We start from the raw sequence: 21,955 nt of genomic DNA, 5'->3' as shown, positions 1-21,955 counted from the left end.
GAAAGATGTAAATCGGGTTGGGGAAGTTGTTCTCATCTATGGTGGACGTCATGGTGGTCAAACAGCAATTTATATTCAAAAGTGTCAATGGATTCTGAGGACGCATTATCTGTAGGCCCACTTGGTCATTATCCTGGGTGGTGAATAGAGTAGATCAGTGTTTCTAGGGCCTGTGGGCATGACTCCAGTAAGGGGTCCGTAAACTCATGTGAACTCTGACCATTATTTTCTGTCAATTACAACCATTTTAAGTTCCAGTAACTGTATAAAGGTGGTTCCTCTTACGAGGATAATAGTTTCCTTAAGAAACAATAATTACTACTTGAAGCCTGTTGTATTCCTTATGCTATGGACTTGATATATGTATTAATAAAAATAAATAAAGATATGATTAAGAAAAATATCATGAGCTTTTTAAAAACGTTTTTAGTTAGAAGCTAACTGGTAGTTTAGGACATAGTATGCATGAATATCTACAGTCCCCTTCCAAAAATGCTCCAACCTGAACTAGCAATCAACATTCAACTAAAAGCACTTTTGAATTGCTCATGATTTTCCTGAAAATCATAAGCATCTGAGCACTTAAAGGAGCCTGTGTTCTAACTGCTCAGAGACGTATGAATGCACACAGTGGTAGATTGTCCAAAAAGCAGGCAGAGATCTCCAAATAAGGCGGTAGGTAATCCACCAGGGTAGCCAAGGGTATTTCCTCTACACCCACCCTCCCTAATTATTAACCACCCAGAATGCACCCTTCGAAGAGGCGATGCCACAGATTTTAAAATTATATCTTGTTCCTTCTTATGTGCCTTTCATTTCTACAGATCTTTTGAAGCCTCCAATTAAACATTTGCCAGAGGACGTTCCACCAACCGTGCCAGGCTGTGCCTCCACTCCTATGCCACAAGGCCCACCTCCTCGTCCTCCGTTGGCACTGGTTGCGGAACGTGCTCCGACCGCTGATCCTGAACCATCTTGAGCTAGAGCCTGCTCAGTGCCTAATTACAGTTAGCAAAGCAAATGTTGGTTATAATGAGGGCTACCCTCCAGTCCCTCTGCCTTGGCAACAGTGCTTCTGGAGGATAAAGGTCATTTTGGGTCGAGTTAAGATGCTATCCAGCCTGTCCCACGTTATGATGATGAGTGGGATGCAAATAATTGATTTCATCTCATTATATAGATGCTAGCATTTATCTTGATTTGTAAAATGTCACCAGCTTTGATACCTCCTGGAGTTCATACCCACATTCAGGGCTGCCTCTGGTGGAAAGTGCCTCCGTTGTGGTTGAAGTGTTTGTGGAAGCCCTGGAATTAGTGCTCCCTACAGAATAGACTAAGGCTAATCTCGCAGAAATGTTGCTTCCGGCTATCGACCTTTGATTCCATGATGCCCTGAATGACTTAGACATAGCTGCTCTGTCAAATCCACTTCAGGTCCATCTGTGAGCTACCCCACTGTGGGACATCACAGACCAGTGCCAGCAAATCCACAATTTGTGCTATAACAGCCAAACCCAGAAAGCCTTGTAGTACAGGCCTCTGTGAGTAAGGTAAACCCATATTCTTTTTCTACCTTTCCATTGTACATAGAGTCAAAAAAGAATCAGTGCTATGGGCAAAATAAATGATTTCCTTGTGCTGGTTTGACATTACGCTCCCTGAATACAGTTCATCTCCTGGGCAGTAACACATACTTCGGCTCTCATTGCCAGCACACATGCAGTACATGATGACCTGAATGCTGCAGATTATGTTCTGGGCTGGACACTGGATTCTGTTGCTCTTCTACAACAGAGCTATTGCCCATGCACTATTGTTACTTTCCCATGCTCATCAGTTCTGTCATCAAAACAGGACATTCAGAGGATACTCAAGGGGCCTTATGTATCACCAGCGACAATGCTCTCAGTCTGTACTGCAACTCTTGCAGAACTTCACTGGTTTGCGGGGGGTAAAGGAGGTTACAAATGATGGGTCCAACCAAAGCAGCAACACTCCCTGGCCTCCTCTCAGCCAGGCCTCACTGTCCAGACTCTTTAGTTCGCACTCCAGTCTCACATTGGGACTGGTAGGCATCAAAATCCAACTTTTGTCTGCTTCGCTGGCATTCCATGACCTCAAACCAATGGGATCTTCAAATTAACTATGTTATGACCTTCCCTTTCTTGAAGAACCTTGCCCTATCCTTTTAGTTTACCCTCATGCGTTGCTGGATCATTCATGATTCTATCAAAATAAGTGATTGTGTTGCTTGCAAAGGGGTGTTTGAACTGTACCGGAGGTGAAGAGCAGACTGGGGTGTTACTCCTGGTATTTTCTCATCCCCTAGAAGTACCCTTCCTTAAAAAGGAGAAGTTAATGTTGACATTTGCCTATGTTCTGCATGCCTAGATGGTATACTTGGACCTGCAGGACGCATACCCAATTTAATGTACTGTCATTTGGCTTTACATCACCATCTCAGGTCTTTACGAAGGTCATGTAGGTAAGTGCTGCACATCCTCTCATGTCGGTGATACAAATTTTACCATCCCTCAGGGACTGGCTGATGAAGGCAGGCTCGCAGTAGCTAGTTTCAGACCACCTAGACACAACTGTGTCATTACTGTCCACCCATGAGTTTTGCATCAATTAACCCAAATTGCATACATGACCGGCACAGATGAGTCCCCTTTTGGGGCATTCTGGTCCCAGTTGCTCTGAAGTACTTCCTACCGTTTCACTCTGGCTGTTATCCTGATGTTTTAGATGAGGGCTTGTGTTCCAGTGGGTTTGGATCTGGAGCTACTTGGGTTGTCAGTAAAAGACATGCCACTGGTGCCTCCTGCCTGTTGGAATATTGAGTGGAATTTGCAACTGCAGTGGGCCCAGCCTTTCATATGGAGTCTGCATATTCCACGAGTCAGTTCAGTACCTTTGGAGGTGGGTGATATATGCAAATCTGAGTTGTAGCAACCTCTTTTCCTTGCTCCCTCCAAGCTTACAGTAGTGATGGATGCGTCATCTTCATCTGTCTTGCTGTAAAGGAATTTCTGCCTTCCAGCATGAGCAGCAAGTGCAGGTCAGCACATGTGATGAAGGATGATAAGTTAGTTATGGGGCACTGGGCAGAGTGGGATTGTGTACCCTCTGTGGAGATTCTGAGGCTTTGGCCAAATTATTTTCCTGATGGTCCGTCACCTAGCAAGATCCCTCAACATAAGGGCGGATGAACTCAGCAGGCGTCAGCTTGCCAATCACAAATGGTATCTGTACCCTGAGGTACCATAGGTTTGTTTTTTTTGATCTCATTAGGGCACACCGTAGACCCTTTTGCTTTCTCTTGAAAATACTCATTGTCCAACCTTTTTCACTCAGGAGTTTCTTCTGTCAGAGTCTTTAGGAAATGCATTTTGTCATGGGTGACCTCTGGCCTTCAATAAGTGGGTCCACCTGTGCAGCTGATCCACCGTGTCCTGAAGAAAATTGGGCAGACCTTGTACAGTTGGTTTTGTTGAACCCAGATTGGCGCAGGATGGTCTGGTACTCCAAACTGCTGATCCTGAGCATATGCCCTCCACTTTGGATTTCGCTTTGGGAGGACCTGTTGCTGAGCAGAACCAACACAGGGGCTTTGATCTACTATCTGATGTGGTTGATGTCATTTTGGGTGTTTGTTGCCCTTCCACCAAATTGTTATTCAGGTTGCTGGTCCACATTTGTTGCATGGTGTAAAGTGAAGCAGGTTGACCTTTGTACAGACTATAGTGTCTGATATACATTTGTTCGCTTTATCTTTGGCCTGGCAAGTCTGTGCTGTGGGTGTTGTTAATGGGTACTTATCTGTCATTTCAGATGCCTTTTGGTGTGCCTAATCAGTCCTCCTTATTGAAATAACCCAATATGGCATATTTTCTAAAAGAGCTTTCGCATATATTTCCTCTTGTGTCCATTATTCTGCACGGTTACCTCACTCTGGTTCTATCTTTATTGATTTTTGCTTCTTTTGAGACAGTTGGACTTTGAGACTCCTAACCCTGAAAGCTGTGTCAATCATTGCCTTTACTTCTGCGTTTCGTGGCAGCTACCTGTGGGCCTTTTCAGTTCAGGCTTCATGTACTACTTTTTTCCTGACAAACTGGTGAAAGTAGTTTTACCTTTCTACGTAGGGGAGTCCCATCAGACTTCCAGTGTCCTTTTATCTGCTACATATTTTTTAAAGAGGTAGAAAGTGTGCACTAGTTGGCTCAAGGGTGTGCCTTTAATTTCTACAGTGATAAGATGAAGGAGCATTTTTTAGAAGGTTAACACTTTGTTAGAGTTGCTGGTGCTAAGAAAGGAAAAGCTGTTGAAAAAATGACCTTATCCTTCTGGATTGTCCATTGCATCAAACTCTTATGCACTGGCCTAATAGCAACCTTTTGAGGCCTGCTGACTATTTCCACCAAAGTCAATGCCATAAATACTCCTTAATCAGTTGGCATGCCAGCCTTGGATATCTGTCAGTCCATTCCCCAGATCAACCTCCTTGGAAGGGATATCAGAAGAATAAGTTACTTACTTTCAATTAAGGTTTTTATGGTGGTTACTTTATCTAATCACAGACTCCTTGCCACCTATCCACGTCCATGCTCTGTGACATTTGTGAACATTTGGATGTAAATAATGTACAGAATTAGCTTTTGCCAACTGGCAGTGAAAGATCAATTATTTAGCTACTCTTCGTGTTCTTGTGCACAGAATAGTCTAACGTTGAAACTGATGTGACATGAAATGACATAAATGTGTAAGGCGCAAACATTTCACCCTTTATAAGTTTTCAAGCCGCTGTGGGCCGTCTGGGAGATTAAGTGAGCTATTGCCCAGAGTCACATTGTACTGAACTGAGCTGCTGCCGGTGCCAGGGATCGAACCGTGAGTCCCGTGCTTTGGAGTCAGCCGCTCTGGCCACCGCGCCACACCTCTTCCTGAGCCAGCATCGATGGCACCTTTATGTAGCTTTGTGGTGTCACATCAGGAGGCTGAATGGAGTCACAGCGGAGGTTGAAAGAGTCACTCATTGGTGCAAGATCTATAGTAAGTGTTTCCGGATCCAGTCTAGTGCCTGGTGAGAGTCACTATATGAGGAGTCTGCATCTAGATAGAAAATCCATCAGAACAAATGCAAACAAAGGTAGGTAACTTATTCATGTGTGCTTAAAAGGTGTGGCAACAATATAGTCATGGTAAAATAACATGAGAAGGATTGCTTGGCACCTAAGCTGACCATTGAGTTTGCTCTCCTAAAGTGCTTAGGTTTATTGGCTAAATTAAGTTTTTCATGTGCCTTATCTCTTAAATTATTTGACTTTGCTAAACCACAGCACAATACTTACAAGAAAAATTTTAGAATTCTAAAACGTGTTCAGCAATATTCTAATGATCAATTATTAAATATTATGTATATTGGGATATATCTACTATAAAACAGCATTCCACTATAGAGCCATTTCTGAAGTTGTTGTTTTTGTTGTAATGTACTTGTATCTTCTGTTCTCCTTATAGAGTTGGCTATACATTTTGGAACAAAAGAAGGGGTCTGACAGCTGCGTTCTATTGGAGCACTCTGTAAAGAAAGCGGTGCACTTTGGCTTGCCGGTAGGATTCTGTTTGCTATGCAGCATCTCATTTAGATTAACTGTCTGCTAAGACTCCTACTACCTCCACTCTCTTCTGATTGATGCTATCATTTGCTAGCACTTTAAAGATATGTTCCTAGGCATGCAGTGCTAAAGAAGATGCTGCAACACTGCGTATTAGGGTTTCTTAAGCAAGTATCGCTCCTTATCATGACGCGTAGGAGGAAATGGAGAAGCAAGGGAACAGCCTTGAACAGCTCTTAAAGTAATCATTATAGATTTTTTCCTTTGAAGTCTCCATTTCATTTTTCCTAGGGGTGCAGTGAAATGTTGACTTGAGACTGATAAAGGTAAAAAGTATGGGCTCTTTAAGCAGATAACCTAAATACGTCTGTCACATACGCTACCCACTTTAGCATTAGTCGGTACTTTTGTTAACATCTCCTGATGAGTTGATGGAATAATTGGTCAGAGTTTCCTTATCTCAAACATATGTGCACTGATTCTCTCAGAATCATCCATAGTATTCCATTTCGTATGTATCACGATAATTCCAGTGTAGAGGGTCTGCATGTTTAGAGTCAGTATATTGTCTAATCTGTTAAATGGTGACATCAAAATCAGTGCTTCAACGCTATTAGCACATTTATTTTGTTGGATCTTCATTTTATACAGAGTATAACCTTACAGTGTGTTTCCATTTAATGCTTTGTTTCAAATCACATGTTCTGTATTTTTGCCAATGTAAAATTTTTAAGATCTATTTCATTAGTGCGGAGAATCTTTATTAGATGAGTCCTTGTAGACTTTTCACATTTTCATTTCTCATCAAACCCTTTCTTAGTCAAAGGATTTGTCACAAGAATGCCCCTTTTGATCAAAAGGTAGTACCCTTTAATTAGCCAAGTAATGGCTAGATTTAATGTTTGAGTATATTCAATTACATCACACGCTTCAGGTGATTGTATCGCTGGAGGAGGAAACCGTGGAGTGTTCTTCCCTAGAAAACAGACTGCTTGATGGCCACATGACCAAGAATGCAATTTCTCTCACATATAATACATTACTGAGAAACACTCTAAGGTAGCTAAAGCATCTAAGCACGCATTGGCAAACAGATGTGGGGGATCTAAATGATGATGATTGGAGGTAGGCACTTCAATGAAGGCACAGACAAGACAGGCCACCTTGGCTCTTACAGATACATATGTGAGGAGTTCACTTAACAGATCACTTTGACCTCGCGCTCAGGTGCCTGAAATCTATTCGAGTATGGAACTCAGCCTTGAGGAGGCCTATGTATTCACAAAGATGGCAGGTGCAGGAGATTAAGGACTGTGTGATTTATAAACTGTGCATTCACAGGGCCCAAGAATTGCTGTATGGTCTCTATGTTCTCTACTTGTGCAAGCAAGATCTTTGATTCTGCACAGGCTTCAATACCCTTCACTTTTAGAAGCACACATCACACAACTGTGCATGATGTTTTTGCGAGGACAGTTTACAAATGACAGAAGCCTCAATTTCTTTTGTGTGTGTGTGTGTGGCTCTGTGTGTGTGTGTGGCTCTGTGTGTGTGTGTGTGTGTGTGTGTGTGTGTGTGTGTGTGTGTGTGTGTGTGTGTGTGTGTGGCTCTGTGTGTGTGTGTGCGCAATGCAATAGGTCTTGCATTTGAGAGAGATTAAGCTAATAGCATTGTAAATGACATTGCCATTTATTTATCTGTTTTCAAAACCAAGCCATAAATAAAACGTTTGTCTTTTACTATGCCAATAGCTCTAACTTTTTCGAAGGCGAGACCTATTGCATTGTAAATGCTTGTTTTTTATAGCACGGCACGTCACTGTGGCGGCCATGCCTTAGGTTTATTTACTGCACCGAACGCAGCTGAATATATATTCTTTTCTTCTATTTATTCACTTTTTTTGTTTACAAGCTTCCCATGCCGCACTTTCACATTAATGGAGGCCACGCCCCTTTCTTTAGATGAGCCGCATCTAAACGAAGGTCTGCGGCCGCTAATAAAATGAAACCATGCATGGGGTGCTTTTACGAAAAAAAGCATTTGTTTGTCAACTTGACAAACGCATGCTTTTTTTTGTAAATTCGCCCCATACTGAGCTTTCACTTTAATGACTGCCGCGCCCCATCCTTTATATGCGGCTTGTCTAAAGAAAGGGGTGCGGCCGCCATTAACGTGAAAGCGCGGCATGGGGCACTTGTAAACAAAAAAAGTATTTGCAATGCAATAGGTCTCACGTTTGCGAGACTTTAAGCAATTGTCATGTACCATGCCAATAACACAAACTCTCGTAAATGCAAGACATATTTAATTACGAATGCTTTTTTTTCTTCTTTTTTTTGGGTTGAGAATGCGACGAGGTGCTGGTGCATGGCGTGAGGTCGCGTAAAGAAAGTGTGTTTGCCAATTGTATCTTCATGGCGCCCGCTTCACCGGCCGCCATACCCATAAATATAATGGAGTGACCGAGTGGTTCTTCCAGCAGCCTTCGGTGATCTAATGCTTTACATAGGCCACTGTAAGCATCTTCAAATACTGACAGCACCCTGGAATCTCGCCTGGGATTGATTGGCACCATTGGGGCACCACCGGAAATCTTTTACACACCTGGCTCCTTAACTTTACACCGCTGTAAATTTACAATGCTAATAGCTTAAACTCTTGCAAATGCGAGACCTGTTGCATTGCAAATGCTTGTTGGACATTGAGATGAAGGACTTAACATCGCTCACTAAGCAAGATCCTCCTTATATTGGGTTTCGTGGACACTCTATTTGGACTATTTAAAGAAGCCCTTACAAGAAATTTTGGCCCATCATAAAAGGTAGTAGTTTGCTTGGATGATTTTAGGCACATTTGTGCCTTGTTAGTAAAGATACGTATGCCTGGCCTTTGACCCAACCAGTAGTCCATCACCCCAGGATTAGCCACAAAGGTCAAATGTGTATAAAAAGTGTTTTCTCGAGCCATTTAGCCCAAGAGCCCAGGAGCCATGCTTAGTTGTATGTCTGGCAATGCCAGGCACCACTCTTTCCAGTGTTATAGGTTACTCTAGGGCGCCTCCATGGATCTAGTGAGTGTTAGTGCCTTAAAGGACAAGAGATATGTAAAGTTTTCCTCCATAGCTCTTTCATTGTCAGTATATAGTTGGCCATATTATTCCTCGTGTGTCGGTGCTTTGTCCTTGTCATCTTTGATAACTTCTCCATTGTATGTATTAAGTGATGCTCCTTTGTCTCTGATGTAGTTCTCAGATTGCATGGCAAAAGTTTGTCACATTTAGTACATTAGGAAAATTAGACGTAGCGGTCTCAAACTGTGTACTAACTGCAAGACCATAGCTTCTGTGTACCAGTCCCTAATTTGGAGTTATAATAATACTGCTGAGTGCAGGCTCCTAACTCCTGATGTAATATTTGTGTAGGATGTTGTACACACATCAAAAGGGTTTACAGCTCCTTTGCTAGGAGTGTTTTCTGTACACATGTTGTGTTGCGTATCAGCATATAAATAGTAATAGGTAGATTTGTACTGAACACTAAATACTGCAATTTCTTTATCCAGACCAGAATATTTCAACCTCAGTTCTAATACATCTGTTTTATAGCCTGATTACTGGTAAGCTATTCTCTTCTAGCCTTTCGGTATCCTCAGTGACATCCCTTAAGATAAACTTTCACTCCTTAAATTTCGTGTGCCAGTGGATTCGTCCATATTGTCTCTTTCAGGCACCTCGACAGGGTATTGCTACAGTTCTCCCGATCGCTTCTGTGTGAAAAATCCAGTTTTCATCCAGATAATGGAATTTGTATAGCTGTACATAATTGGCGGGCACTTTTATTTGTGTGGTTAATTCTGGAGGGTTTACCAAAGGTGTAATCAATGGCCTTATTATTATTTTATTTTGGGGCTCCACGTGAGCCAACCTCCAATTCACGTAGAGTTTCTGGATAATGGTCTGCAGTAGGGACTTCTGGGAGAGGGTTTGATTAGGCAACAAATATGCAAGATTGTGTCAAAGCCTCCCAGCTGTCAGTAGGAGACCCTTCAAGCGCCTTGAAAAAAGGCAAATATCGCCCTTCTCTTTCCTAAGGGCAAGTGCAGGTGAGCGTAATCTAAAGTTTCACGTAGAAATGAAATAGTGGATGACTAATGGGATGCAACACTAATTCCTGTCAGAATATGCAAATGTACAGCTGTCCACTGAAGAAAACTGAGCCACAGTGGGCTCTTGCGGGTATGACATTCATGATCCCTGAACATATGGTACAGTCTTTCTGCTATTGTCACTGAATCATAGCAGCAATAGCATATCACACTTCTGTGACCGCCACTGTCATTCACTTCCTGGGGGCATTTTCAAAGGGCTGCAGGTTTTTTTTGTCACTCCTTTGTGGCTTCCAGCAATGAAGGGGTTCACTTCCCACTGGTCCCACAGTTCCAGCTGTCACACCTGGGGCTGGAGTCTTCCTCCTCCGGTTTTCAGTCTGACAGAATGAGGCTTGGAATTGAGAGGGAGCTTCATACATGTCTGTAGAGCAAGTTCTTCTTGCACTGGTGACCAGGGTAGTAAGTAGTAATATGAAATGGAGAAGCGTTCACGATTGTGAGAGACTCTCTTATCTGGCTTGAGACCCTTACTTGGGTGGCAGATAAGTAACTCACTATATTGCCCTATCTACAGACTATTACCTAGTGAATAGATGTTTTAGGGGAACACGCAATGCCTTTCCAACGCAACTTATATAATTATTATGTTATTTTGAAAAAGGACTTAGATGCAAGAAGTGGTAAAGAAAGGCAAAAGTAATTTTAGGTTTTAGGGGTGGTAAAGGGAGGTTAGGAATAAATTAAAAACCATTGGCTGTTTAGGGAAGGGGTCCCCACAACAGAAATAAATAAATAAATAGGTATATATGTGTGTGTGTATGTATATATATCCATCCATCATACAATGTGTGCTGACTGGGCTTTCTCTGCAGCCCCTATTTAAAATACATCTTAGGGGTGTCCTGGGTCGGTATTGGGACACACACAAAAATATTTTAAAAAAGAATACTAAATGAGTGGCAGGAGCCGCTCCATTTTTGTTATACACTTCTTCACGAGCACTCCTAGCTGTAGCTCTATTCTTTTCAACTGCAGTGCAGAGCCCCCTTTGTGGTTGTTTTTCTGATTGCATTTTGTGGGTTGAATGTTAAAAGTAAGACTCCGAGACATGCTAGTTTTATTTAAAAAAAATATTCTGAGCATTTTGACATTTTTCAGCCTTCAAATTGCAATATTAAAAGCTATATTAAAAGAAAGACTCAGGCATGTTTTTTTAAATTAGAACTTTATAACAACAATCCCTATTATTAATCATTGCATTTTGTGAAATACTGAAGTATACTAAATTACATTAACAATGTTGAGGATTTTTAGAGGAAGATGATAGATCTGTGTAAGAAATTGGGTTACTTGTTGAGGGGGGTGAAACCCTACTCCAGCAGCAACCACAATCCTTGTTAGGATAAAGTCACTAGCAAACCCCAAATTAACCTGTGCTCAACCCTGTGTTAGCTTGGCACAGAGCAGTCAGGCTTAACTTAGATTCAGTGTGTAAAGTATTTATGCAGCACTCCAAACAGTAAAACAGTGAAAACTCAGTACAAGAAAAATCCCTCACCAAGTTAGAACAATAGAGTACATTTTAATAGATATGTCAAGACCAAAAATGACAAAAATCCAGTCAAGAGAACTGGAGATATTCAGTTTTAAAGATTTCAGTGAAAATACCACTAAAAAGAGCAAAACCGCTACTGTGGTTATCTGGTTGCGCTAGACCGAGACAAAGTCACAAGTTCAGGCCAACTGCGACGGAGCGTGGACTGGCAACAAGGACCCAGTAAGGCCTTGCCTGCTGAACAAGAGTAACTTAAATCCTAGTGGTGGCAGAGAGTTGTATAGTCCCATGTCCAGAATGCGTGGCACGGCTGAGGCAATGAGAGGTGCTGATCGGAGATGCGTCGTGCACCGATTGGTTCCGAGGAAGGTGTGGGGTTTGCAATGCGCAGTTCTGTGTCGTTGTTGAGGCTGCTTTTGATGAGAGGCTTGCAATGTGAGGACCTGCGTAAGGAATGCATTGTGCAGCGAAAGTGATGCGAAGTCCTTGCGCTGGGAAAGTCCATGCTGCAGCGGCGATGCATTTGTTCTTCTCTGGGTTGCGCCGCAGAGGAGATGTCGGTTCTGCTGGATCCACAGATGGGATGGCAGAGCATTGTCAGACCCACTTTGAAGGTTCCAGGATAAGGGTGGCACCACTTGGCAGGGTAGGACTCACAGATTGCAGAGTCCAGGTGCTGGGCTCTAGGTTGTTGTAGCCTGCTGAACCTGAGGCTGTAGTCGGGAGGCTAGTCAACTAGCTCTTGGAGTCACTCTGGTGGTCCTGGGTGTAACAGATGCAGGTCCAGTCCTTCTCACCCAGGCGGGGGCATGAGTTATAGTTGCTTGAGACAACTATAACTGGTTTATAGTTTAAAACATTACATTGTCACTGAAATTTTCACCTAACCATAACGTTACTTTAAGATTTGTATTTTCCAGTGAATATATACTTACTAAGGGTGGTAAAGGCTGCATGGAGAAGCCATGCATGGTAATTGCATGCATTGTAAAGAGATAGATTCATATATTTAGGAGGTGGTTGCATGCAGAACATAGTAATTTGAAGATTTGCGTACACAGCTTGGCTTCATTGCGCTCATTATTTTATTTTTTCATCTCCACTTTAGTACTTGGCATCTCTCGGTATACAGTCCTTAGTTCAACAGAGAGCTTTTGCAGGCAAGCAAGCCAACAAACTCATGGATGCCTTGAAAGATTCTGATCTCTTACATTGGAAGCACAGTCTTTCGGAGCTCATCGATATTAGTATTGCACAGAAAACTGCAATCTGGAGATTGTATGGCCAAAGGTATTAATTACACTTTCAATAACCTTGCCCTTATGTCTGCCTGCTACACTGTGCAACCATACTATTAATCTTACTGGTATGGCTTTGTTGAACAGGGACTCAAATTGTTCCGAGTTCTAGAATTGTAATGATTGTCTTTACAAATTAATATGCTGCCACAGATTTCATCTTGTTTATCAAATGTTTCTTACAGATTACATTTTTTATCCATCATCATTTCTTCAAGTTTAGGTAGAACTGATACTTGAGCCTCGGTAGCCTTGCTGCATCAGCAAAGTTTAAAATAAGATATGGAATTTGTTTTAGGTTGGTTTAGGATTGTATCAATCTTTTAGTCAAGCAGAGTCTGGAAAATTGCATTGCTCTCTATAGTGAAGGTAAAATAATTTGCGACGGGAAATAAGTGGAGAACGAAAAAGCTTGCTGGAAGGGATATAGAAGGACTGAGGAGTGGAGAGGGTGGGGGGGTGAAACAAGAAATGAAAGTCATATGTTCTGATTGTACATTATTATGTTAGTTTGTGGACAGAGCTAAAACCTACTGTCTGCCTTAACTTGAAGGTGGAATAAATTACTTACGGGGAATAGAAAAAGGAGGAAGGCATGTCTGCAGCCACAGTTCATAATGGCAGGGGAGTGGAGCATGAGTATAATGTAAACATGTTCATCTTAAACTCTAGTTTCAACATAGCATGTATGGGTGCTTCTCTTTTACACAGCCAGTAATTTTGCATTTGTCTTTAATAGAGACCCTGCAAAGTTTGTCCAGTCTAATCAGTCATGGGTCAAAATTCCTTTATAGCCAAACTAGAGTTTTATTTCTTAGTGCTAGCCAAGGTTCGTTTGATTATTGTTTTTGGTAGGGCCTACAGAGTCTGGTTGACAAAGACCTAGTGCCAGCTTGCCAAGATCTTTCAGTGGTCTTAAAGTCTTACCATTGATTGACTTTATTGTCCCTCTCATTTGCCTGCTACTTTTTCAACGGCTTACATTGCACATTATGTATTTTCCCTTTCTTGGAGAATAGCCTCTTTACTTGCATGCTTCCACTGATAACTTTTAGGGAACTACTTTTTACGTGACCCAATTAGAGTGCATGTGTTTTCCAGCTGTCTCCCTTGTGTGCTTCCTTCCCCCTATGCTCCATTTTGGTCTCTCTAGTCTGTTTCCTTCTCCTCCATCCCGTACTCTGTGTTGCTCTCTCACGTTTGTTCTTATCTCTGTGTTGACTGTCTACCCCACTTACTGCTTCGTTGCTCCCCGTCTCTGACATCGTGCCATGGTTAGGTTTGTTGCAACTCAAAAACAATGACTTGCCTCTTTCATGGAGCACAAAGTTAATTGACCAATGTGTCTTTCATTCTTTAAGTAATGGATGTACTCTGGAATGGTCTGTTTAGCTTAATAAAGTCATTGTTATTAAACCCCAACCCCCACACAAGCTACAGGCATGGTCATGTTTTGCGTTTTGGCCATGAGGTCGACACTAACCTAGCCACCAGGGCATCACATTGTTTGAATAATTAGTACATTCACATGGCATGATTCACCATTTGATTCACCTGTAGCTACTGATAATTGGTATTATTTATTAACCAGCTCAGTGGTACTCAATGAATTGAACACGGAAGGATGAAGGGCTTCGTTAACCGTGAACCTGCAATCTTCAGTTGAGTCTACTGAGCTGTCTTACTAACAAGAAGAGAAGTCGGTAGTGAATCCAAATGATCAGCGTGGCATCAAAATTATGGTACTTAAACTTCAGAACACGTTACATGTAGGTGCAGGGCATGCTGAGATGGGTACATTCCTCAGGAAGAAATAGTTGCTAAATGGCAACTGGCAAGGAATGATTCTTTGCGTCGTAGTATTTTGACGCTGAGAGCATGCCGTCCTGCTGCATCTACCCTTCATGGCTTGGGACCCAAATCTCAGGAACATATATTCAAGCACAACCCATCTTATATTTCCACCATCCTCCCCTCCATTTAATCGCTTTCAGCACACTTGAGGACAAGAGTGTTGTAGGGCAATGAAAAATAATGTCTTTTTTTTTTAAATGCAACAAAAGTGGATTAAACTTGTTGCTTCCCACACCCCTATCCCCACCATAGTTGTATTGCCGCATGTTCACTTTTCCTGCTTCTGTTGGCATCTGTTTGAGACAATTCTTTGACACCACTGGAATTTCTATTTTACTATGGCAAGTTTGATGACTAGGTCTCGTGTGCTTGGTAGATGAGGTGGATTCTGCTGTCAGCCATTCGTAAACAGTGTTAGTCTATGTTCAGTATCTGGCACACTCCAAACCTCTCTCTGCTCTTCTCGCCAAGGATCAGCCCATTTGTAAAAATCTGCCTGTTGTATTAGGGTAAAGTGATTTTCTAGAATCCCCAGGTGCGTGACCGCATAATTACAGGGGAGTAAATGGGATATGGAAGTATACCAAAGGCCATTGGCTTTTTGGTTTATGTACTTCAAGGGTCAAAATACAATAGATACCAGTAAGTATTGAGATATAGTATTAGTATGGTAAATCAGATGTGTGTGTACTGTAGGTCACAATTTTGAACCCTGGTCACCATGCTCAGTGGGTCAAGGTGCTTATTGTGGAGATCCTAATGTAGCCTACAGTCCAGAGGCTACATTGGTAAAATTACTCACCAGCAACATACAACTGTATTTAGCCTGTATGTTATTAATTTGAATCATTGAGGGCTAATTCAAACCTTCTGTTTTGGGAGGTTTATAATTAATATGAACATAATTAAATGTGTACTGTTTGCTTTATAAAATACAATCATTGATACAATAATACATGGAGTAAGTGAGAAAATGTATATAGCGCAAACAGTATTTTGGCACTGCCACCCATTTCAGTGTCATCATGTATATTGAGTATTTATTTTAAATTCTCTGCTTTGGTTAAGGACAGAGGAAGAGCATTTTTAAAATTATTTCTGTTATGCTTTTTCATTCTACTACTATCTTCAACTACAGTTTCTTCTAAGTTGTGCAAATCTGGCCCTTTTTCAAAGACATTGCAAAATTTGAATAATTAAATTTCTGCATTTTTCACTCCATAGCTTGACCTCTCAGAAAGTATACTTTTTTCCTTTGTAGACTGATGAAATGTGTGGCATGCCTCCTTCCCCGTGGATACTGTGTTCTAATGAAAACACTATTCAATCTCCACTTATACAGCAACTAAAGAGAGTTTGTGCCTCTGTTCTTTTGAGATCTCACTGTTGTTGTGAGAGAGCTTTTGTGGACACTTCCAATACTTACATTGGGCCTTAGGTCAAGCCTTTGTTTACCAGTGGTTGGCTTTCTTGTCAATCTTGTTTGCTTTCTCCATCCCCTGGAGCATACTTTATTTACCATTATTTGATTGGATTACTTTTATCCTTCTATTGCTTACATTCAAAGAACTCTTTATTTTTTTTATTTAATCACTTGATAGGAGTGTAAGTGTTTCTTGCTCTCGCTTGTGTGATTCTCCCTCCCCCACTAAAATCTAAGCCCAGAGCTTTCTACGTTGCTCCTGCCTTCCTCCCCCACCCTCAGCCCGCCCATTGCATCCTCAACCCCTCTCTGCTTTTTTTAAATGTTACTTTTAACCCTCCCTCCTCCCCCAAGTTCATCTTTTGTTTCACCACCCTTAGCTCCGGAATCAATAGCTCTTCTTCACCACCACGACTCTTCCCTTACTCTGCCATCATTTTTCCCTTTTGAAGGGCACAGCAATTCACATTTTCTACCAGGGCACCCTTTTTTCAGTTAATGCACTTTTGTGCATATTTTTCTAATTTACTACTCCCAGATTGGTGTCCGCCACCTTGGAATGGTAAATTAAAAGTTAAAAAAGATAACAATGACTTGTTTTGTGTTTTTGTTGATGTTGTTCTGCATCAGTAAGCACACATTTTGTTGTTCATTCGCTGGTGTGGAAACCACATTGTTAAAGAACAATAGAAAAGTAAAAATATCAGGTGACACCATTGAAAGGCAAGATGTATTGACTTTGCCAATACTTGTTGGTATATGTATTATTATTGGAGAGTGATGGTCTTCAACTTGAGCTTTCAGCTTTTAATTATTAATTATCAGTCTCCTGGACGGTTTCAGGATCTTTTTTTTTCAGAACTTCTGAATGGACAAATACCAGGTACTTTTTAGGAGCTTTCCACTATGATCGCACTACAGTCTGCAAGTTAAATTTTGACATGGGTTTGTTAGCTTTTGATATTTTTCTTGAGCTGTTGATCTACATTGTTTGTCGATTTGGCATTATGACTTGGGATCAGAGATGTAACCTCATCCCTTTGAACTTATACTTTTTTGAAATAATCACAAGACAGATTATTTTTGTATAAGGGTGCCACTGAGGGCTTTGGTCATGGAAAGGAAGCATTCACTTAAAGCATTGTTGTCGATCTGCATCTGATCACCGCCATATCATTCTCGTGCAGCTCTCATCCTTCCAGAAGGCGTGCCAGAACCCTTTTAAGAGGCCACGAGGCAAGCTGGGGTAACTGGGCCCAACCGTGGGGGTTGAATCTTTTTATGCCTGTTGTCCTAGGGCCCGACTTACTAAGGATTCTGAATAACTAGGCCAAGTACCTCTTCTGCACTGGACTCTCAGGGTGTGCGTGGTCCGAGCAGTCCAAGGCTCGCTTGAGAGGAAGGGGAAAGGAAGATACAGCGGAGTGAACATTGGCTTACAACTCAAAATGCATGCAGCAGCAGCAGCAAAAATCATTGCCCAGCAAATACTCACATTTATGAAGAAAGAGAAGTATTTTATTTTCTACCGCTACCAACACAAAGAAGAAACAACGTTCACAAACAATTAAACAGTCCCACTTTGAGGTCGGGCTCTAGTGTTTCTTTGGCAATTTTCTGTTCCATTCCTTCCTCATGTTAGCGATAGTGGTTATTCCCAATTCACTGTTGGTAACATCCAGGATATGCCCCTCTAACAGTCCGATTCTGAAGAGTCCACTTTAACTGTAATTTAAAGTCAGTAGTGTTCTAGCGCTACCGTCTTAACTTGCAGCAAGGTCCTCCGGAGCCAACCGGCCCAAAATAATTCTTAGCTACACCAGCAGGTGTGGAGCGTCCGAAGGTCCTGAGCGCGGCCTTCCTGCAAGTGCTCAAAGCAGCTGCAGTTGAGTTCAGGTGAGTGCCACATGTGGCCCAGGTGGCTGCACTCAGGGAATGCAGAGTCTGCCACTCGCGGTCACGCACAGGAATGAACCTGAGGTTGTTTGTGGCTCCGCCTGCATGGTAATTGTTCAGTTTGACTCCTGGTTGGAGAGGTGAGAGCAATGTTCCGGTTGTGTGGTACCATTGCCTGGATGATGGATGTTGCACAGTTTCTACAACAGCAGTGTCTTTTCTCGGGCAGGGGGTGGCAGATCAGGTAGCAGTTCTTGATGCTCCCGGTGACCACCTCTGGCATACGAGGAATCACGGTATCTCACGGTACACAGGCTTCTGCCCAGTCGGCACAGTGAAGCCTTCTGCAGCTGCCCCATCTGAAACACCAGGTCACGGCCTGCTACCGCACAAGGCTAAGGCCCGTACAGCGTGGTAGTCTTTTTCACAGTGGTCCCTCTTAACATATGGGATTGCTGGCTTCAGAACTATGCACAGGCTGTGGCTTGATCCGCACAGATAATTTCACGGCATTCCTTCCCTGGTATGCAGGGGTCACTGACTCTGCCCCGCACATGGGCAACAACCTGATCGTTGCAGCAGCTAGTTACTCACACCTCGCAGAGGGATTCCACTCCACCGGGCTCCCCACTGGATCCTGCTCCTGCCAACACTCTACTGCTTCTCACTGGGTACACTGGTCCTGGAAAACAGGCAGGCGCTGGTGCTCCAGGGCAGGAGTTATTGGAGTCCCTCCCAGCAGTGAGACTAGCAGGCCTTGGCCCCCAATCAATCAATCAATCAATCAAAGCATTTGTATAGCGCGCTACTCACCCGTAGGGTCTCAAGGTGCTGGGGGAGGGGGGTCCGCTACCGCTCGAACAGCCAGGTCTTGAGTTGCTTCCTGAAGGAGAGGTGGTCTTGGGTCAGGCGGAGGTGGATGGGGAGGGAGTTCCACGTCTTGGCAGCCAGGTAGGAGAAGGATCTTCCTCCCGTTGTGACTCTTCTGATGCCGGGGACGGCGGCGAGGGCGTGGCTGGTCGATCGTAGCTGGCGGGTTGGAGTGTAGAAGGTCAGGCGGTCGTTGAGGTATCTTGGGCCTTGGTTTTGGAGAGCTTTGTGTGCGTGGGTGAGGAGACTGAACGTGATTCTCTTGCTGAGGGGGAGCCAGTGCAGGTTTTTCAGGTGTTCGGAGATGTGGCTGTGTCGGGGGATGTCCAGGATGAGGCGTGTCGAGGCGCTCTGGATGCGTTGGAGTCTCTTCTGAAGTTTGGCTGTGGTTCCGGCGTAGAGGGAGTTGCCGTAGTCCAGACGGCTGGTGACGAGGGCCTGGGTGACCGTCTTCCTGGTTTCGGTGGGGATCCACCGGAAGATCTTGCGTAGCATGCGGAGGATGTTGAAGCATGACGAGGAGACGGCGTTGTCTTGTCTGGTCATGGAGAGGGAGGAGTCCAGGATGAAGCCCAGGTTGCGTGCGTGGTCTGTCGGTTTGGGTGCGCTGCCCAGGGACGGGGGCCACCAGGAGTCGTCCCAGGCGGAGGGCGAAGATCCCAGGATGAGGACTTCCATCTTATCTGAGTTCAGTTTCAGGCGGCTGTTCATCATCCACTCGGCTACGTCTTTCATCCCTTCGTGTAGGTTAGTCCTGGCGGTGGCGGGGTCCTTGGTGAGGGAGAGGATCAGCTGGGTGTTGTCGGCGTAGGAGATGATGTTGAGGTTGTGTTGGCGCGCGATGGCCGCAAGGGGGCTCATGTAAATGTTGAACAGCATGGGGCTGAGTGATGATCCTTGGGGTACGCCGCAGATGACTTCGGTGGCCTCGGATCTGAACGGGGGGAGGCGGACTCTCTGGGTTCTCCCGGCGAGAAAGGAGATGATCCACTGCAGTGCCTTCTCTTGGATCCTGATGTTGCTGAGGCGTTGTACTAGGGTGCGGTGGCAGACCGTGTCGAACGCCGCGGAGAGATCCAGGAGGATGAGGGCTGCTGTTTCTCCGTTGTCGAGCAGGGCTCTGATGTAGTCGGTGGCTGCGATGAGGGGGGTCTCGGTGCTGTGGTTGGCTCGGAAGCCAGACTGTGAGTGGTCGAGGGATCTATTCGTCTTGAGGAAGGCGGTAAGCTGTCTGTTGACGGTCTTCTCAATGACTTTGGCAGGAAAAGGAAGAAGCGAGATGGGTCGGTAGTTTTTGAGTTCGGTGGGGTCCGCTGATGGTTTCTTCAGTAGGGCGCTGAGTTCGGCGTGCTTCCAGCTCTCTGGAAGGTGGCGGTGTCGAAGGAGGCGTTGATGATGTCCCGCAGGTGTGGTGCGATGACGGAGTCGGCCTTGTTGAAGACGTGGTGAGGGCAGGGGTCGGTTGGAGAGCCGGAGTGGATGGAGTTCATCGTGCGGATGGTTTCTTCGGTGTTGACCGGGGTCCAGGCGCGGATGGTGGTGGTGGGGGGCGTTGGTGCGGTCGTAGGGTGCGTCGGCTGTGTGCTGAAACTGTTGTGTATGTCTGCGATCTTGTTGTGGAAGAACAAGGCGAGCGAGTTGCAGAGTTCTTGCGATGGGGTGATGTCGTTGTCTCCGGCGCTAGGGTTCGAGAGCTCTTTGACGATGGTGAAGAGTTCCTTGCTGTTGTGGGCATTGTTGTCAAGACGTTCCTTGAATGCGGTTTTCTTGGTGGTGTGGATCAGCTGGTGGTGTTTTCGCGTGGCGAGCTTGAGGGCGGTCATGTTTTCTGTAGTTGGGTCTCTGCGCCAGGCTTTCTCGAGGGCTTGGCAGTTCTTCTTGGAGCTCTTGAGTTCGTTGGTGAACCATGATGCTTTTTTGGTGCCGGGTCTGGCGGGGGGGGTCTTCAGTGGGGCGAGGTCGTCCGCGCTGTTGCTGATCCACTTCGTGAGGTTGTTGGCGGCTTGGTTGGGGTTCGTTGAGCTGGCGGGAGGGTTCTGGCTCAGGGATGTGGCGAGCTGGTCGGCTGTGATCTTGTTCCAACATCTGCGGGGGACCTGTTGTGGGCGGTGGTGGATCGTGGTCCTTCTGAAGCTGAAGTGGACGCAGCTGTGGTCCGTCCAGTGGAGTCCGGTGGCGTGGCTGAAGGTGATGTCCTTGCCGGAGGAGAAGATGGGGTCGAGCGTGTGGCCGGCGTAGTGGGTGGGGGTGGTTACCAGTTGCTTGAGTCCGAGGTTGTCCAGTAGGGTGGTGGTGTTGCGGTCGTTGTTGTTCTCCAGGTGGAAGTTGAGGTCCCTGAGAAGGATGTAGTCAGCGGAGGGGAGGGCGTGCGGGCTGATGAAATCGGCGATGTCTTCGCTGAATTGTGTGCGTGGTCCCGGGGGCTGTAGATGAGGGTGCCTCTGAGTGTGGTCTTGGGGTCGGTGTGTATCTGGAAGTGCAGGTGTTCGGCGGCTGTGCGGGTGTCGTTGGAGTTGGTCGTGATGCGGAGGGTGTTCTTGTGGACGATGGCGATGCCTCCTCCTGTCTGGTTGATGCGGTCCCTCCGGGTGATCTTGTATCCGTCCGGGATGGTGATGGCGATGTCGGGCGCTGAGGAGGCGTTCATCCAGGTTTCCGTGAGGAAGGCGACGTCTGGTGATGTGGTGTCGAGGAGGTTCCAGAGTTCCACGGCGTGTCTGTTGACGGAGCGGGTGTTGAGCAGGATGCACTTCAGGTGGTTGCTGCTGGTGTTCGGCTTGGCGGATGCGGTGCAGGTCCGGATGCAGGAGAACTTGCAGGATTGGCAGGTGAAGGGTCCGTGGGTGCGTCCTGTGGTGGCTCGGTGGCAGCCCGGGGTACGGCCGGCGTTGAATGCGTAGATGGTTGCTGCGTCGTAGGTCCGGTGGGTGGGCTGGAATCGGCGGGGGCCAGGGGTCCTGGCGCTGGGCGCGGGCCAGGCACGGACGGGCGCAGACGGGCTTGCCTTTGGCGCGCCTTCGGTGCACAATCGGCGCGCCCGCTGCGCTCCCGCGCGTCGACCTCCATAAATGGTGAAGTGGGAGGGAGGAGCAGCTGGGAGGCGGGAGCGGGGTGGCCAATGGGTTACACGGAAAAAAGCAGCGGAAAAAGGACACTGGGGCGGCGAGGATACCAGGGGCACAGTGGCACAACAATTAAGGGGCACAGGCACAGAAGGCACAACAATTAACAATCAGTGAGACACAACAGAATGCAAATACGGGCACGAACCGGCAGAGAGCTGGCAGAGCGGCGATGCAGGCACACGGCTGTGCGAGGCAGCAGCGGGGGG

The 21,955-nt window shown here is 45.1% G+C and overlaps 1 protein-coding gene across 1 annotated transcript in view; it reads left to right on the top strand.

The window, feature by feature from the left end:
• The window catches only part of ANAPC5 (anaphase promoting complex subunit 5), a 140,355-nt gene that overhangs the window by 79,289 nt on the left and 39,111 nt on the right, over nt 1-21,955 (top strand). Inside the window, exons 9-10 of the mRNA XM_078667511.1 lie at nt 5,524-5,616; nt 12,392-12,573. Coding sequence (XP_078523637.1) covers nt 5,524-5,616; nt 12,392-12,573 — 275 coding nt within the window. The remainder of the gene's footprint in view (nt 1-5,523; nt 5,617-12,391; nt 12,574-21,955) is intronic.

Source organism: Lissotriton helveticus, chromosome 11 (genome assembly GCF_964261635.1).
Source record: "Lissotriton helveticus chromosome 11, aLisHel1.1, whole genome shotgun sequence".
In the NCBI taxonomy this organism is placed as follows: Eukaryota; Metazoa; Chordata; class Amphibia; order Caudata; family Salamandridae; genus Lissotriton; species Lissotriton helveticus.
The sequence above is the reverse complement of the archived record's forward strand: the minus strand, read 5'-3'. Positions and strand labels throughout refer to the sequence as shown.